Genomic DNA, 18427 nt, shown 5'->3' with positions numbered 1-18427 from the left:
AAAAAAAAACAAAACCCTCACATCATAAAAACATAGTCCATATCTAGAAATGTCCTGATCTGAGATGGGAAAATCCACATAAAAAATCTGGATTCTCCTCAAAGCCTGTAAGTCACTTTGCCATCCAGTGTTCAACCTCTGGTTCACCTTGCACTCAGTTGTGTTGAACAAGAACAGATCCGTTGCTGTGCTGCTGCCTTGCCATGGGTGGGAAAACTGTAGTTTTCATTTTTTACTAATTGCCTTTTCAGAAGGTGTTTTTTACTGTCTCTTCCCAGCTGTACTGCTGCTTATGTACAGATGGGATGCCAGGGTAAAACAAGAAATAATCACCAACAGTTCATTCTGACAATGTTTATAAAATAAAGCTTTAGAAAGGGCTCTTGAAGTGTTTGTATTTTATGGGTGACACATGCATTCTTTGATGCATCAGAGATAAACCAAAAGCTGTTCAACAACAGTGTTTGTATTCTGAACTGTTACTGTATGCTAGGTTGATCCTGGGGAGAATTTTGAATAGTGAACATTCTTTAATAGACTTCTTTGTATTACTTTTTATTTAATATGTGTATATGTCTACCCTAGTATTGAAATTATTTTTCCATTAGTATATCTGTCTCTTAAGTAGAAAACTGTAGTTACGTTTTACTGTTGAGTAATCCATCCTGATTTTTGTTGGATTTTAAATAACCCTATAACATAAATTCAGGAGGGAGGGGGCAAAGACACAGTTGAAGTGTGACAGTACTTTGGGTGTGCTTGTGTGAAAGAGCTGCATCCCACCAGACCTAACCCAACCTGACAGTCGTCTTTCTGACTTGGGGGTGGACAGAGTTTTCATTACATTTTCCCTTGATCCTGCATTTCACTTTACATTGTTAAGTAACTTCTTTATCACTAACCCTTGGGCTCAGACAGGAAATACTGTTTGTGCCGTGCTTTTTTTCTGCACCTCTCTCCACTTCTTCTTTGCTAGCCTTCTCCCGTCAGTAACTCTGTGGCTTAACCTCCTTCTGCTTCACCTCCTGGGGCCAGTCATGGCTTAGAAGCCTCTTGCCTTCCGCCAGTGGTGTTTGAGGGAAATATTGGCATCGCTTTCTCCCACGAGTGATTTCCTCCCTTTCCTTTGTCAACAGAAGAATGGTTTATTATTGCCAGTTTTGGCCTCCTCAGTGCCCTTACACTCTGCTACATGATCATCAAAGCCACAGCTAGCTTGAATGCTAATGAGTAAGTAAATACTCAGATGTTTCTCTGCGTTTCTGGTGGGTGTGTGTCATGGACAACATTGGGAATAAATACCAACAGAAGGGGGAATATGTATTTCTCAAGGAATCAAATTCATTTCCTGCTTTTCTCAAACACAAGTGTTACTGTTAACAGCAGGTTTCAGGGTAACACATAAAGTCCCTCTTAATTTATGTTTAGCTGGGTTGTCTGAGGAAATCTCTTTGCTAAGTGGAGACATGAAAAGGGGACAACAGAGAATATTTTATGGTCAGTTTTTGATAATTGTTCTAGGTAAACATTAGATTTCTGCCATTAAATTCCTATGTTCAAAAGTCACCTGCCAGAGCCAAAACTTAGTACCTGCAGTTACCTTTTATAGTTTTCACCTCAATATTATAGTCAAATTTAATATTAAAAAAATAATCCTGTATTCCTAGTTCTCACACTTTCAGCAAAGGGGGGGAAAGAAGGTGTTTAAATGGAAATCTACCTTTTTCCTCTTAGATGAGGGAGAGATGAAAGCAATGAATGCAGTACTGTCCCTTCTCTCTTAAATGAAGGGATGCTTGTTTCCATGCTTTCTTAACCTATGTGGAAACCTCCAGCCTCCCTTCAGGCAGGCTGGACAAGAAATTACCCTAACAGATGACTTTCAGTCTTTTTTTAATAAATCTGTGTGTGGCCAAGGATAAATGTATTTTGCAGATCTATTAACTAGGTACATCTAGTTATTTTCATGTATGTGTACAGAATATTTGGGCTCAGGATATATGTTTAATCTTAATTTAATTTTTTATTTGGGAAGGCAAAGTGTCAACATCTTTCTTTGTCTCAGAACATCTTGACACAGCTGAGTTTCCATTAAAGTGCTGATCTCTCTTCCAGAAGTGGGGTGAGATCCAAAGAAATGCAGCTGGGAAATGCAGCTTTATAAACATTTTGTTTGGGTTTTTTTTTTCTTTGAGATAAGAGAAGGGGTTTGGAATTTTTTTTCTTTCCCTTTTTTTTTTTCTTTTTCTATTTGGAAGTATAAGGTGTCCTCAATAAGATGGAAACATGTGTAATAGTCTCCAGTGTAAAATTTGAGTCATCAAAGAGTCTCCAGTGTAAAATTTTAGGCAATCTCAAGCTAATGATCTTCAGGGGGGTCCGTAATATTGGTCATCAGGGATTTTTGATTACCACTAATTTTCAAATCTTCTTCCTCTTTTCATATGCTGATTCCAAAAGGGCTTCATGAAGAAAACTTTAAAACTTCAAAAAGCCCTATCAAGTCTACTGCTTGTTTTTTTTCCATTTGTCAAAATCTTGAAGTTGCAGCCATCAATCAACAGCTTGGTGACAGAGCTGCAGCTGAACATAGTTAATCTTTAATCTGCCTGGAAAAGTAGCTTGGGAAAGCATGGAGGAAGATAAGCTGCAGAACAGGAATGTCTGCATTGCTGGGCACTTGCAAGTCCTTGGGAAGGAGGAGGAGCAGGAGCCCATGAAGTCTCATCCAGATGTGGGCACTGATAGCTGCTGCATTTCTGCCTTTCCTTGCTACTCTTCTTTTTGTTGCTCAGTGGCATCTGGGACTGTTTTTACTGCAAGGAGAAGCTGCTGCACATTGGCAGGGACTTCGGGCCTCCAGCAAAGTGTTTTCACAGTGATGTTCCCTCAGTACAAACGAAGGGTGTGCTGATACAGGGAGAGCTCAGTTCTCAGTGATAGGAATTGAAGCGCAAGCACATCAAGTGTGTGCTTGAGACAGACTTGAGAAAACTCACAACTCAGCAACCAGAGCTTCAAAAATCCCTTATTTATGTAACTGAGGTTCTTGGCTGTGGCCTTTAACCTCAGCAGCTCTTCATCTGAATCCTTTGGGATCTGAGCAGCCTCCACAAGTGCTGCTGGGTTCGACTACTCATTTTAGGCACTTAAAGTGACACTAATGCTAAAATTTATTGTTTCACTGACACCTTCTCAGTGCCAGACAAAGAATTTCCTGTGCTGAGTATCATGCCAGATATATGGCAGCTCCTTCTCATTGCTTTTTCTATTAAACAGCATACCTGCTTTTTATGCTGCTCTCCATGTAAAAAGCAATGCTGACATCCCTGGCTTTCTTATGGTAGTGTTTCAAGAGAATCTGAGGGGGTTTTCTTATTGAAAAACAACAGTAGCAAGAATGAGGCCATGTAAAATGCTGATGCAAGTAACAGACCGGAAATTCTGCTTTAAAACTCACCTAAAAACATATCCTGTACCTTTTCTTTACTATGTCCTTCCCACAGCTTAAACATAGTTATTTAGAATATTAGTTCTGGAGTTGTAAGTATATGCATATTTAGCTGTGTATATGTGTGTTTGTGTGTATGTATAAATACACACACATGCATTTTTAAATAGTTGTGATGAAAGTAAGCATTGTCTCAGTGATAAAATAAGGAACCAGCTGCTTTCTCTTGGTCTCAAAATACCCTTACAGCATCAGTATAAAAAGTTCTAGGCAGTGTTTGAAAGGAACAGAAGCAGCACAATTTGCCTTGCTTCCTAGGGAACAGTCAGAAAACACACACTTTGTAAGTGTGGGTTTAAGCCCAAAAAGCCCAAATGTTGGATAGCACCACTTAGAGAAAGTTTTCAGTAGCAGATGGAGTGTCCTCAAAAGCTTAAAAGTGCTCAGACCACTGGCTGTCCTGCAGGAATGATGTGACAAATACAGACATCTCTTAATGCTCTGGCTTTGTATAATAAGTCATTTTTCACTAACTTACTTTTACAGGATTTTTTTTTTTTTTTTTTTTTTTTTTTTTTTTTTTTTTTCTTATTGGCAGTATTAACTTTAACATAAATATTTTGTTCCTTTTTCTTCTGCCCTGCAGAGCAGAATGCTATTGAAGAAACGCTTTCCGGCCGATTGCCTTGGAGAGAGACACCTATTTTTATGCATCATTTATCGATCATGCAGCACAAGCAATTATTTAGTACATTCTATTTTTTCATAAAATTTGCTGATGCCAAAGCTTTGTATTAAAGAAAAAGTGAAGAAATAAAAAAAACTTTAATAATGAAATCTTACTCTGTGAGAATTTCATTTTTCTTGGGCTTTCTGTGTTGGTACTCAAGTCTGAGAGCATTTTGTAAATTTAATAAGGTGCTTTATTTCCTTTGAATGATTTCATCTTTGCAGATCTCTATTTTTCTCCATTCATTTGGGACACAAGCTAAGTAGTGGAAATCTCATGCAGTGCCCTTGTTATGATGCCAGTCAAGTGACTCAACTGCCACTGAGGTGACTAAAAAGTGTTGTTAGTAATTATTTGACATCACCTTGTTAGGGAAAAAAGCTGGGTCAAGCTGTCAATTCTGCTATAATGGACTTACCTTGACTCCAGCTGAAAATTAATTTGAAATAAGAACATTTTCTCAGTTTCTCCTCCTGTAACACTCCCAGTCACCCTGGGAGCACTGCAGTATGATTTTTGCCTTGAGGCCAGGCATTGCTGGAGATTTGCAATGCTGTGGTCTCAAAACACAAATCATAAACCTTTCCTGTCTTTTACTTTCACCCCACCCTCCTTTTGATAAAAGTGAAGCTGCTCTAAACCACTTCTTCCTTCCAAATAACAAGTGAAAATGCAGCATTTCCCCCACTGCCATGCGTGAAGCCTCCTTTCAGATCAGGGGCAGGGGTTAGTTTTGGTTCAAATTCAGATTATAGAAGATTGATAACGCTCTTTAATGTAGAAACTCTGTGCAAGCATGTCCTTTCTTGCCACAGCTTCTGTTCTGGTGAGGAGACAGAGGGAAAACATCTCCCCTCACTGTCCTCACTCTGGCAGTTTCATGCAAGTTATGCAACCCCGTGTGAGTAATTTCACAACAGTCAGTTAAAACACACGGGCCTGAGTTGCAGCCAAATGCTAATGCTTGACTTAACGAGATGGGTAATTGAAGGTAACAAGTTGGGAAGGAAAAAGTAATTGACAGAAGTTAAAAACTGTTCTGTGTTTGGTTGTTTTTGTTGTTCTCGAATTAAGATTTAGAAAGTGAATGCTTTCTAATTTAATTAAATGAACAGAGAGAAGCAATTTTGCTGTAAGATTTAATTTTTTTATGTACTGGGAACTAGAGGATTTAATTTAATTTTATTTTTATGTATAGGCAATTTTAGAATTTAGGAACCCAGCCAGATGCTACATTAAAATGGTTTCTTAATTCTTATTTGTCCATCAGGCTTCAGCTGAGAAGGCAGCTTTTATAATAAGCAGTGAAGAATGTGATAGCTTCAGTGCATTTAATAGAATTCTTCTTTAGTGTGTCCTTGTGAAATTCTGAAAGAAATATGGAAACAAATCGATAGACCAGTAAGTACATTTTGAAAGACTGGAAAACCCCATTGGACTTACTCATGAGAAGGAAAAAAACCCCAAACATTCTGTGTTTGAGGGCTGTAACGTACAGCATGTGTCAACTGAGTGTTGTTGCCAAAAATGGAGGAATGTGGTTAGAGCATGATTTAGGGAACAAGCTATGATACATGTTTTCTTCACTCATCTCTCAACAGCAGTAGTAAAACTGATAAGTTTGTGCTTGTCTCCTGAAGCAAAATTCCATAAGTGCTACTTAATGCTGCTGGGCAGGGACTGCATAACCCAGATGCAAAAGGCACCATAATAGTTCCAGTTCATGTTTCTTCTTCAGAACAGCAGCAGAAGGAGAAGTCGAGTGATACTTGGACCAAAAGGGTTGACAGGACTTTTTAATGCATTTCCTCCATGGAAGATTTCAATAACTCAGCATCATCTTTTCTAGTTTTTCTTTTGAGCCTCTAACAATTGTCTCAACAAAGTGTTAATAATGGTACAACTTTTCATAGGTTACTTAGAGGTCAGGCAATCAGTGCATGTTTACCTGTTAATGAAATAAATATGTTCAAAGATGGGCTCTACATCATCCCAGAAACTTTTTTTTTTTTTTTTTTTTTTTTTTTTTTTTTTTTTTTTTTTTTTTTACTCTGGATAGACAGAGGAAATCCCCAAAGGTTTTCATAGAATCATAGAACCACTTAGGCTGGAAAAGCCCCCTAAGATCATCAAGTCCAATCATTAACCCAGCACTGCCAAGCCCACCACTAAACCATGTCCCCAAGTGCCACATCTGTATCTTTTTAATACCTTGATCCAGCCTGTCCAGATCCATCTGTGGAGCCTTCCTGCCCTCCAGAAGATCAACCCAATTTGGTGTTGGCTGCAAACTGACTGAGGATGCACTCAATCCCCTCATCCAGATCATTGATAAAGACACCAAACATTTCTGGGCCCTGTGGATGTAACTCCATTGCCCATCGCTCTCTGGGCTGAGCCATCCAGCCTGTTCTTACCCCATGTACTGTGCACCTGTCCAAGCCATGGCAGCCAGTTTCCAAGAGAGTGCTGTGGGACGCAGTGTCAGACTTTTCCAAAGTACAGGTAGACATATCCACGGCCTTTCCTTCATCCACTGAGTGGGTCACCTTGTCACAGAAGACCAGGTTTGTCAAGAGGACCTGTTTTTCCTAAACCCACCCTGGCTGGGTCTGACCCCCTGCTTGTCCTGGATGTCCCATGTGATGGCACTAAAATGATCTGTTCCATGGCCTTCTCTGCCTGGCACCAAGGTCAGGCTGACAGGCCTGCAGTTTCCCAGACCACCCTTCCAGCCCTTCTTGTAGCTGGGTGTCACATCTGCTGACTTCCACTCAGCTGGGACCTCCCCAGGTGGCTGGGATTGCTCGTAAATTATGGGAAGTGGCTCTGTGAGCCCCACAGGGCTACCCCAAGGAGTCTCCTTCCTTGCCTGGCCCTTCTGAAGAGGTTTTAGCCATCTGTTGAAGCACTCCAGTTGTGCCAGTCATCCCACCATGTCTACACGATGGTAACCAAGTCTTTCTGGGTCTTCTGAGGAAGCACATCCCTGCTTTACAAGGCTGTAGATCAACAGCCAGCATCGAGTGCAGATCTCCAGCCTGCCCCAGCCTTGCTCAGACTTAACCTCTTTTATCTGAAAGAGCCATTTGAGGTGTGACTGTTCATGCAATTGCTTTAAAGTCTTCCTGCTAAGCTGGCTTTGAGGAAAGGATGCTCTATGAAATAGTTTCACTCTGTTCCTTAACTGAGAGGGTGTCGAAAACAGATTAAGGTAGGGAGTGCTCTGATTAGATTTCCACATTAAGAAGTCTTTGCTGGAGGAACTGTGGAAGGGACTGCAGCTTGTGGTAGAAGATGGCCCTGATTCATGGCTAAGGGCATTAAGATAGTTTCAGATGGAGAGGGAACACCAGGTGATACTTAATCCTGAGGCACCTGCAGTGCTGTGCCTCTTGAGGTTTTGGCCTTGGTCTTGTCCTCACTTCGGTGGCATCCTATGGTGGGTATAAAGATCAGTTCCAGGGTAGTATGTTTATTTTCACACTCAATGCAAATTATCTGAAAAGTTCTTTTAAAGCATATAATGAAGAATAGTGGCAGAGGGCACTGAAGGATTCATCTTCATGTATTGAAACTGCATGCAGCCTTCCCATTTGTTTTCTGTACCTAAGGAATAAATCTTGATCTTTCTTGGTAAATGCAAAATAGGAAGAACAGATTCATAAGCTGAATTTGGAACTGCGGATGTTTTCACTTGTCGTTAAAAACATTTATTCAGTAAATAAATCAGCTGGACCAACGCCACATTTTTAAACAAACAGTAGCAATTTTCTGCATTAAGAGGAGCATGGCTGGGTCACTGTGCCCTGCTGCTCCAGCCATAAGCTATGGGCAATGCTCCTGACCTGGTTAATGGAGCACCTGAAGATTGAGTAGTGGAAAACACTGAGCAGCAGCTGGAGTCTCAGCTCTGGGCTGGCTGCACTGGATGGGAGAGGAGACAATTAGGAAAAGAATGAGAGATGTGTCTCAAAAATGGTACGGAAGCCAAGAGATATCTATCTGTATGGAAACATGCAGCCTTCCTGGAAGTGGGTGGTTTAAATTTCCTTTGCCAAGAAGGACAAAAACGTCATAGTAAAGAATTTTAGAGGTGCTTGGTATACACTGTCTATTTCCAGATTTATATAAAATACTTGTTGTCAGATGACCTGCTCTGCCTGTTGATTAAATCTCTCCCTCCAACCTGCTAGAGTGGAAGTCTGGGTGCACACAGAGGAAATGACAGCCTGGGCCGTCTGCTTCCTAATCCCACATTTGATTTCTGTGTAATAAAAACAAAAGCAGCACCAAGTTTTTGAATCCCTTTGATTTGTTTGAGCACTGGTGTAACATTGCAGCAGGTGAAGGGAGGAGGGATGAAATATCCAATATTCACAGCTTATTTCAACTGCAAAATGAGACTCACTCATCAAAAAGTAAATGAGCCTGACACAGTCTTGAAATCAGTTTTATCTGGTATAATTTCAAAGCAGGTTCAGGGTTTGAGGTTTTTTTGCTTGAATCATAGAATCATTAAGGTTGGAAAAGATCTCTAAGGTCATCAAGTCCAGCTGTTGGAGACAGACCATGATAATCTGGAAGTCACAGTTCCAGCTTTATGTTTCCTTAAACACTCAACCTTTATTTATCTATTTATTTATTTATTTATTTGCTTTTATTTTAGTCATTGCCCAGTTTTAGAAACCTGTAAATCTGGGGGATGGTTCAGATCCAGAAAATGAGTGTTTATCATTCCCCACAAACTGCTTCTGGAAGTATATTCCAAGACAGCCCACTTGTCCCAAGTACCTGGATACATGCTTCTGGCAGATTCAACAATCCACTGCAGTGTAACCACTAATTTCAGTTAACTACAAGATCAAAAATTAATTTGCTTATGACAACTTCCCATTCTCATTGCAAATGGTGGAATGAGTATGTACATTGACTTCTGCTTGTGAAAGAGGAGCAGATCCATTGCCCGACTCCATTTTCCTGCTGGGCACTTGTTACCAAAGGACACAAAATCTGTGTCTTGGGTGAGTGGGAAAGGAGAAAAGGCATTTTGGACAGTAGCAGCTGAATTCTTATTTTCTTATGTCTTCTGTTAAGTCTTTATTTCAGAATGGGATAGGCTGGGCTCAAAATTTGGCTAAGAAAGGGGGATTTAAGCAGCTAAAATCTACCAGGGCTAAAACTACAATTCCGTAAGCATCTTGCTTCACTGATGCCTGAAACTGGAGGCACCTTTGTTTGTTGCATGCCTTTTTGATGTACTTGGAAGCTTTTCAGTTGCCTCCAGTTTGGCTCATGTAGCTGTTGTAATCTAAGCAGCCTTGCTCCCAGCTAATTCCCGCTGGGATCAAGAAACCAGGTAATGAAGCGTTTTGGCCAAGGGCCTGATCTGATGATAGATGCTTTCAGAGAGAATCATTTGTACAGCAGAAGGGCTGGGCTCCTTGCAAAAACACATCTGTGGATTCAGAGAGCCATGGGAATGCCAGGCTACCAAGGAAAAAAAAGGACTTCCACTCCCCAGTTTATCAACAGCCACAGGGTGCCTGTTTTGGTTATTGCCAGTGAAAGGAGGGTTGGGTCTCCTTGGTTACGTGCAAGGAAATCCATAGGTGGCTGTTTCTAGAAGGTGACTCATGTGGATGGAGTTTGCTGAGCTCTGGAGGAAGTCAAGCTTCCAGCAGCATCGGTGGGATGATCCCTGGGGAACCCCTCGCTCTGCCTGCTCCTTCCTTTTGACCCTGAACTGAAGCACTTGGTGCTGGTGCAGGGCACAGTGGTTTGGAGATTTCAGGGTCTGCTGAGGAAGCACATCCCTGCTTTACAAGGCTGTAGATCAACAGCCAGCACCAAGTGCAAAACTCTGGCCTGCCCCAGCCTTGCTCAGACTTGACCTCTTTTATCTGAAAGAGCCATTTGAGGTGTGACTGTTCATGCATATGGAAAGCAGTTGCTTTAAATTGGCTGGGGAGCACTGGAACAGAGGGGAAATGTTTCATATGGTTGTTACTGCTTTGTGTTGAAGGGTGGCTGTTTTTTCCATGTGTACTGTGTTTGCATCCATCACACAGGTATGAGGATGCTTTACTCAGTTCTTCCATTGTTCATATGTGTTGCTAATGTGGTTTTGTTCTACCTCTTACAGGCAGTCACTTCTTCCATCGTAACTCTCTGTCCCCTCGAAGCCTGGTCTACGAGAGCGAGTTCTCAACCATCGAGCCTGCCTTGGACATGTACGACGAGAACAAAACCTGAAAGGAATCCATGCTCCTTCCTGGCCCTTTTTCCGTTTTTTTCATTTCTCATTCCTATTGTTGTGTACTCTTTCCATGGATCTCCTTTGTCTGAAGAAGAGCTGCTTTTTCCAGAACACGAACCCGCCTTCTCGTTTGCACAGACGAAGACCAGCTGTGGTGGATTCTGAGGGTGGCATCTTTGAGGTGACAAAGAGCTGTGACAAGCAAGGTTGTCTGATGGAAATTGCTGAGTAACAGCATGGGGAGCTGTGTCGGCCCAGCCGCGGCGATGCAGGAGAGGTTTACGGTGGCCCTAAGAGTTTGTGCTGAACTGCAAATGCGTCTCTTACGCAGGCATCTGCTGTTTCCAATTTTTTAGTTGTCCAGATGGTTGGGCAATGTCAGAAAGGGAACTGGTTGTAGAGGAGATGGCCAGTGACTGGTAAAAGCACTCGTATATCTTGGTCAATCCATAACCTTACTGTGAAATAGCCCCTTCTGGGAGGGACCTTTATAAGTGCATTGAGTTTCCTACAACCCACTTAACCCCGGACAGTGGCGAGCCAGTCTGATGTTCAAGCTGCAGAGAGGACCTGCATTTGCAGAAAGATTTCAAGGAGTTGATGCTTGGATTTTTTTTTTTTCTCCAATTTGATTGAAGCAGGAGAAAAATGGTATACACAGAATATACTTTTGGTCCTTCTGTGTGCTGAAGTCAAGTGAGTCTCTTTCTGTAGAGAGGACATTCACAGAACCAGCACTTGATCTACGTAAAAACCATTAGACTTTTTGAAATATGCAGGAATCAAATTAGCTTTCTTTCTCATGTAACTTTTTGGGGGGGGGATGGGGGGTAAAAAATCCACCAAATTTTTCACTGAGGTTTTTTAAAAGCCAGCATGTTGGCATTACACAGAGAAGAAAAGAGGTAAGCTTCTTATCCCACTCTCCTGTTGAGATCTGCAACAGTTATTTAACAAATACGTTCTCTGAGCTGTGCCCTTTCCCACTGACATCAATAACAGGAATGCAGAAAGCAGGAGAAGAAAGGAAAGCAGCTACTGCTTTGACACGCTGCAGGAAAAATCAATTTTTACCAGCATGTGACAAAAGTGGTGGGGAAATGGATATTGTTTGCAAGTTTCTGAGAGAACAATGCAGAAATAGAGAGCAAGAGAGGAACCTCTGGAGCTAAGTCATCCTCAGCGTTCCTCAAATGAGCCGACACGGAGGAGCAAGTGCTTCTGCTCCACCATTTCCTACCGGACAATGCATAGCTGTTAATGAATGTTTGGATTTTTCTCCATTGCAGTCTAAGTTACTGTAGGTGTAGAAACTCATTTGTGTCCTTGTAATGTGAAACACAGTTTCACCCTCTGTATAGGAATCTTGAGAAATCAGTTAAGCCAAAAAGAAAGGTAAGACTTATCCTGCCGTGCTTTAATTTCACCCGCTTTTGCTACAAGCAGGGGAATTTTCCCTCCTTTATAATGTTTTTAATTTTATAGTAGTCTGCTTAACATATATCCTTTTCTGAAGTGTGGTTCAGCTGTGTATTTAACATGGATGTTGAAGAGAAAAAGAAAAACCCAGCTCTGTAAAATGAGGAAATGAGCCTCTTTGCCGAGCATGCTTTGACTTTTGTTGCTGTGTGTCAGCTTTATTTAATCTGATAATTCAAGAGTGGGTGGCGTGAAGTGTAGGGAGGTTTTTTCTCATAATACCCACATTGATATTTACCGAATGCACTTTTATTGCCATTCAGCTTGCTCTGGAAATGTGCTGAAGCCCCAAACTTTTTTAAGAGCACAATTTTGACACCCACTTTCTCCTACAAAGCAGAAGTGAAGGTCACAGGAAGTGCCACAGGGGCTGGGGCAGCAGCGGGTGGTGGTCAGCATCTCTCCTCTGGTGCGGGGCAGGCAGCGACAGCTCCGGGCGCCACCGGCGAGCCCAGGCACAGCTCCCCATCCCAGCCTAGCTGAGCTGCTCCCGGGCCTGGGCACAGCTCCCCAGCCCAGCCTAGCTGAGCTGCTCCCGGGCCTGGGCACAGCTCCCCATCCCAGCCTGGCTGAGCTGCTCCCGGGCCTGGGCACAGCTCCCCATCCCAGCCTGGCTGAGCTGAACCTGTACGGGACTCGGGGGCGGCAGAAGGGCTGGTTGAGCAGCCCCTGTTTTCGTAATCTGTGAGATCAGCAGGGACACGTGGGAGCGGCGCCTTGGGAACGCAAATGCCCAAGAGGAAAATCACCATCTCTCAAGGATGCTATGGGGCTTGTTTTTATCCATGAGGGCAGTCAGGTTATGATAAACCCAGATACTTGGGTGTTCCTGGTTAAATGCCAACATGTCTTGTTGTCTTCCAGCCAGCACAGAGCTGCTCCGGTGGCGTTTTGGGTAGGACAGGCTCTTGTAGCACTGTGTGGGGTGCTGACGCCCCAAGCAAATCTTTCTCATAGGGGCTGCCCCATCCCAACACCGGGATTTCCCCTAAAGCCCCTGGGAATGTCACTGGGGCACAGTTTCAGTATGAAACCAAACCTGATGATTTCTCAGCTCCAACTGAGCCTGTGTGCTAGAATATACAGAAAGGCTAGAAGAGGCATGGAAATTAAAAATTAGAAAGCACAAATCCCCCAAAGACAAAATAATAACTAACATAATTTGTATTTTGCTAAATCTTATTTCTAACCGAACATCTTGGTTTTAAGCAGGGGGATGGCAGGTTTGCCTCAGTGGAGATGAGGGTCTGGCACAGCAATGTAAAAATGGATTTGTGCTGTAGCATCTTGGATAGGGGAGCTGGTATTTGTAATTGACATCCTGGATTTGGGACATCTTGCAACACTGGAAAAATTAAAAGCTTGTTCAAGCAATCGGTCCCTACGTGTGTGCCAGGACATGCTGGAGCAGGCCTTCCCCAGTTAGTCATATTTAGGATGGGGAGGAGGCACCACAGCAACATGGGTGATTTTTTCTGGGCTGTGTTGGTAAGTTTGAGGTTTTCCTTTTAATATTAATCAGTATATAAAAAAAGCTTGATGAGCATTGTTGTTCTTGTTCTGCTGCAGTGGTGCTGTGTGTGGTTGAGTCATTTCACAGAAGTAAAATATACAGCAACCTACTGGCACTGTAAGTGCCAGTAACTTGGAAAATCATTTTCAAGGTTAAAAAAAGTGCTTTTTTTTTAACAGGAAAACATTCAGTTTATGACTTCTACATATAAAAAAAAAACTTTTATCTCCAAGTGTTTTCCTAAAGTATTTGAACCCCAACACTTTGCCTTCTCTTTCTCAGCTTCTTGAAACTTCTATGAAAGTTTTGCATGTTCCCATAAGACATTTGTAAAATCAAGGTTTGCTTGTGTTCTTAGAGGATAATTGCCAGTGAGAAACCAGATTGTAAGTGTGCTTTTTACCTATAATACACAACATTAATTATTACATTTGAAGCATGTTAAAATTTACCTAACGACCCTCACCATTGCTCCCTCCAGTGAGCTCATGTGTTGGAATCTGCATTGTCCCTTTGCTCTAGGATGCTTGCCCTGGCACCTGAGGATGCTACAGGAATAGCCAGGTATCCTGCATTAGCCAAAGAAAAACCAAAACCAGTTTAATAAACATGTCTAGGACTATGTTATGAGACTTTCACACATGTTTTCTTTAAACGCATTCATGTAAAATAGTGCAAAGGCTTGGGAGGGCCAAGAGCTTTTTACCAGCTCCTGGAAAGCAGAGGGAATTGTGCAGGAAACATGGGTCACGCTGAGGCTCCAGGACTTGTTCAGTCCAATTTAGGTTTGAGGTAGTGCCACAGTCAGTTCATGAGCTGAAGGATGAAGGCACCAGGGTTGAGCTGAAGTTCAGGCAGCTCTGCAGCCTGATTACTGGCAAGTGAGTTGACTTAATTATTAAAAATATTTGTTATTTTGCTTAGCTAATAGTCATTTGTTTTTTACAGCACAGGAAATAGCACAGCAGCTCAGAAGCCAAGGCACAGTGGGGCAAAGGCAAGAGCCATAGGGCTGCTGCCAGCCCTGCAGGGTGGGGAGAGGAGAACAGGAGAGCTAAGGTCAGGGACCTCAGGAAACACCTTCAAATTCCCAAGTAAAGCTTTTACTCCTTTTTCACCCTGTGTTACCCAGCCATACTTGACCTAATTTTCCAGCCTGAGCGGTGCAGAAGAGTGTGTGATGTGCCATGACAGCTTGCATATGTGTTGTTATATTTAAAGATATCTTCACTTTTTCCTTTCCCTGCTAGACTTGCTGCACTGCAGGGCAGCCTCAGCTCTGGCACACTTGGTGGAAACTGGTGAGCAAGGGAAGGAATGAGAGAGGGAAAGATGTTCCAACTAAACAGACTGGGGGGAGATCAGGGGAGAGATAGACAGTACTTCAGTATGCTGGTGCTCATTTCTGCTTTTTTTCCCTTGTCTTTGAAATAATTAAGAGAAAAAGCTGTGCTCCCTACCCCTTCCTTGTGGGATGCAGTGACAAGAGCAGGACTCCAGGTGGGATTTTGCTCCTGATGCAGAGCCATGATGCTCTGTAACCCCCAGCCAGTGATGTCCTGAGATGTTGACCAAAAACCCCAAATTCACAAGAGCGTGTCAGGTTTACCTGGTGCTTGCAAAGTGCTTTAGTGGGGGATGAAATCTGCTCACAGAGCCTTTGCAAAGCACTACTAATTGACACCTTGTTATCTGTCAGTTGATTGATCCTTCCATTAACCTAGTCTTTTTAAAAGCCTGCGACATTCCCAGACACCCTTGATTCTAATCTCTACCTTTCCACTCCATCAGTTACTACTGGCTTCCTCCTCCTCTGGAGAGCTGGGTGAAGGTCCCTGTTGTGCAGGCACTGCTGTCCACCTGTTCTCCAGCATCTTCATCACTGTGCCATCACCTCACTGTGCCATCAGCATGCCAGCCAGCCCCTCCAAGGGGATGCATCACTCCAAACCATGGTCTGTGGGAGCACAGAGGTTCCTGGTGGGCTGTGCTCAGCCAAAGCAGAGTGTGTGGGATCTGGGCTGTTGTTGTGGGATGCTCGTTCTCTGGATCCCTGAATAGAGCATCCTTCTGCTCTTCTGCCCATTAGCCTCATGGAGATGCTCACGTGGACAGAAATGGATGTGTAGGTTGTGCAATAACATCTGAATATTTTGTATTTCTTACTGCAATAATGTCCAGGGTCTCTGGGCCTGGGGACCCTGTGGTATAAACTGTTGCCCAAAAATAGTCCCTTTCCTAAGGAGTTAAGTATTAATATTCCTACAAATAAAAACAACATAGTGTTTTATTGAAGTTGAAGCTGCTTAGACTGATTTCAATGCAAGGCTGAGGTGTAACATTAACTAGTGCCATACAGCTGGGACTGGGGGCTTGCAGCCCAGAAATCAGATGGACGTGTATGTGAAGGCTCCCTCACTCCTGCTGGGCTATTCCTTTCTCCACTTGTATCTAGAAGCCCCTCAGGAGCCAGGAATTTTTATTCTTTTCCCTGAGCTCAGCTGTGTGCATTTATGTGCCATTTGCCTTTTTTTTTTTTTTTTTTTTTTTTTTTTTTTTTTTTTTGCTTCTCACATACTCCAGGGCTCGCCTTTGCCTGGCTCTGACTTGTTCTTCAGCTGCCCAAACCCCTCAGGGGGACAAGAGCCATTAATTCGCAGCAGAGCAGCTCTGCTGGGCTATGTTAAGGCATAGATCATCAGATTTGCTGTGGATGCCCCGTGCCTGTGTCTGTAACACCCTCACACTGTCTCGGGCAGCAGGAGCTGCAGCTGCCTGCAGCCTCCCCACAGACTGGGCTGCTCTGGGAGGGAGGATCATACAGAAAACAGCTCAGCAACCCTCCCATGCTCCAGCACAGGAAAGTCTGGGCGTGAAAGTAAACGTGTTCTTTGCTGCTGTTAAGCCAGGAACGTTTAATAGAGTGTTTGGGGCTGTCAAAGCAAAGCTCCTGGTGCGGGTTCATGAGGTCCCAGCAAGGCAGTGCCTCAGCCTGTTGCTTTCTGCTTGTGCTGGAAGGTGCTACATGAACGAGAGGCCTTTCCTGTGCCACCACATCAGCAGGCAGACTCTTCCCACCCTGTATGTCTAGGCTTGACTGCCAGCACTGGTAAGGTCTGTTGCACTGCTCCTATAAAGGGGAATAACCTTTTGGAGCAAAAGGAGTGGTAGCATCGCTCTTCTGCTTGTCCCATCAGCCCTGCTGCAGTTTGCAAGTAGATGTTAAATACTAAAAGCTTCTCTGGATGACCATGCCTGTCCAGGATCACCTGCTCAAGGCCGTGGCTAACTATGCACTGACTCCACCAAAACAGGATCATTTTATCTCAGCAGAGAGGGGACTCCCCAGCCTTTGGGCACAGGAGACTGCAGCAAACAACAACAAAAAAAAAACCCAATTTGCGTGCGTGTAAAATGGAGAGTCTGTTTGAACTGGCCTGCTGCCAGGTGGGTCACACCGGTGTGACCAGGTAACCTGAACACGCCAGCAGCTGCCAGGGGTCTGGGGACACTGCGGGGACACAGGGACACACAGTGCCCTCCCCTCAGCCACAGCTTTCCAGCCCCTGTGGAAGTGTGGTTTGCCAGCAGCAGAACTTGTTGACATGTTTTGATGTAATATAACACTGTATTGTAGTTACGTGGTATATGCCAGTATGTTCATAGTGTATACCGACTAGTTAGGGTTTGCTAATGTACTACATTTCAATAAAAAGCAGTTTAAAAATACGGAGTTTGTGAGTTTGGTGTCTGAAAATATGGGAGAATGAAAGTGACCCAGTGACTCCAGTCCCTCCAGCATTTCTTATAGATCTGTCTTAGAGGGTAGTGTGGAACAACATCGTCAACAGATCCATTTTCAGAGAGGATTTTCCCACTCTGATGTAATTTTTTTTTTTTTGGCTTATGAATATGCTGGAGACACTAATCCACCTTCTCACAGTTTTTGCCACCTTAAAGATGGCACAGAGTGAGCAAGAACATCAGTAGTTAAGCAGGGAATGATCCTTCAGCATCTTCTCCCAGTGTTCAAACCCTTCCCACAGGACACCCAGCCTTCAGAAACCACCCTGCTGCTCCCCAGAAACAGCCATGCCATTGAGGTGAAGGCACAGCCCTGCAGGCTGAGCCAGCTAATAAGTATTTATATTAGAGCAGTGTACAAGCCTCCAGCTGGGATTAGGGCATTGCACTAACAAAGATAGATCATCCGGGGTTAAAGGATTTAAAGCCTAAAAAAACCATGGCATTCCCGCCTTCCTGGGAGCTGGGCAGTAAGCACAGAGATGGTAGATGTCAGTGTTTTCTGCTGTTGTAACAATTTCAGAGTTTGCCTGGAGGCTCTGTAATGGTTTTTGAAACAAGAATAGCGGTTCACTAAATTATTGGGAAGTTGCTCTGCAGACAAGGGACGAGAGGGAATCCAGCCCTGCGTGCCGCAAAGATCATCCTTGGACTGGGCCACAAGCTTTGAGTGGGCTCCAGAGCTGCAAAGCAAAGACTGAAATGAACCAGCTGCCAGGACGGGGATGCAGGACCCCCACACTGAATTCACGAGGCTGGGATGCTGAAGAGCATGTTCTTCACAGCAAAAAGGGGAAATTAATTCCCACATTCCCAGAGGGGAGATGGAAGCATCGCCAGACTGGGCAGGAGTGCTGGACAGGTCTCTGCTGTTCCAGTGCCCGACCACCCCCTGGGGTGGATATTTTTCTAATATCCAACCTAAACACCCCCCTCCCCCTTCCCACGCACAACTTCGGGCCGTTCAAGTCAGGTCTTTTCAATGCCACAGTGTGCCACCGGGAGGCAGAGGAGCTCTGCAGAGCGCGGCGGTGACCCCCGCCTGCCCACCGCGGACAGTCCCGGGAGGCGGCACCGGCGCCGTCCGGACCCGGGGCTCGAACCCGCGACCCGGGCGCTGCGGAGGCAGTGAGGGGGCCGGGCCGCCAGAGGGCGCGGTGGCGGCGGGCGCGGTGCGGGCCCCGTGACCCG

At 43.9% G+C, this 18427-nt stretch overlaps 1 protein-coding gene across 3 annotated transcripts in view; it reads left to right on the top strand.

Moving 5' to 3' along the window:
* The window catches only part of RNF130 (ring finger protein 130), a 55468-nt gene extending 38307 nt beyond the window's left edge, over positions 1 to 17161 (top strand). The window contains exons 8-9 of one of the 3 annotated variants that reach the window (XM_053990792.1): positions 1137 to 1230; positions 4098 to 4288. In XM_053990792.1, coding sequence (XP_053846767.1) covers positions 1137 to 1230; positions 4098 to 4113 — 110 coding nt within the window. In that variant the 3' untranslated portion in view covers positions 4114 to 4288. Of the gene's footprint in view, positions 1 to 1136; positions 1231 to 4097; positions 4289 to 10326 lie in introns of those variants that run through there. The other 2 variants (XM_053990794.1, XM_053990795.1) reach the window with 2 other exon arrangements.
* Positions 17162 to 18427: the final 1266 nt, after the last annotated feature.

The sequence above is a fragment of the Vidua macroura genome, chromosome 15 (genome assembly GCF_024509145.1).
Source record: "Vidua macroura isolate BioBank_ID:100142 chromosome 15, ASM2450914v1, whole genome shotgun sequence".
Taxonomy (NCBI): domain Eukaryota; kingdom Metazoa; phylum Chordata; class Aves; order Passeriformes; family Viduidae; genus Vidua; species Vidua macroura.
Note: the sequence above shows the minus strand (reverse complement) of the source record. Positions and strands in the feature narration are given on the sequence as shown.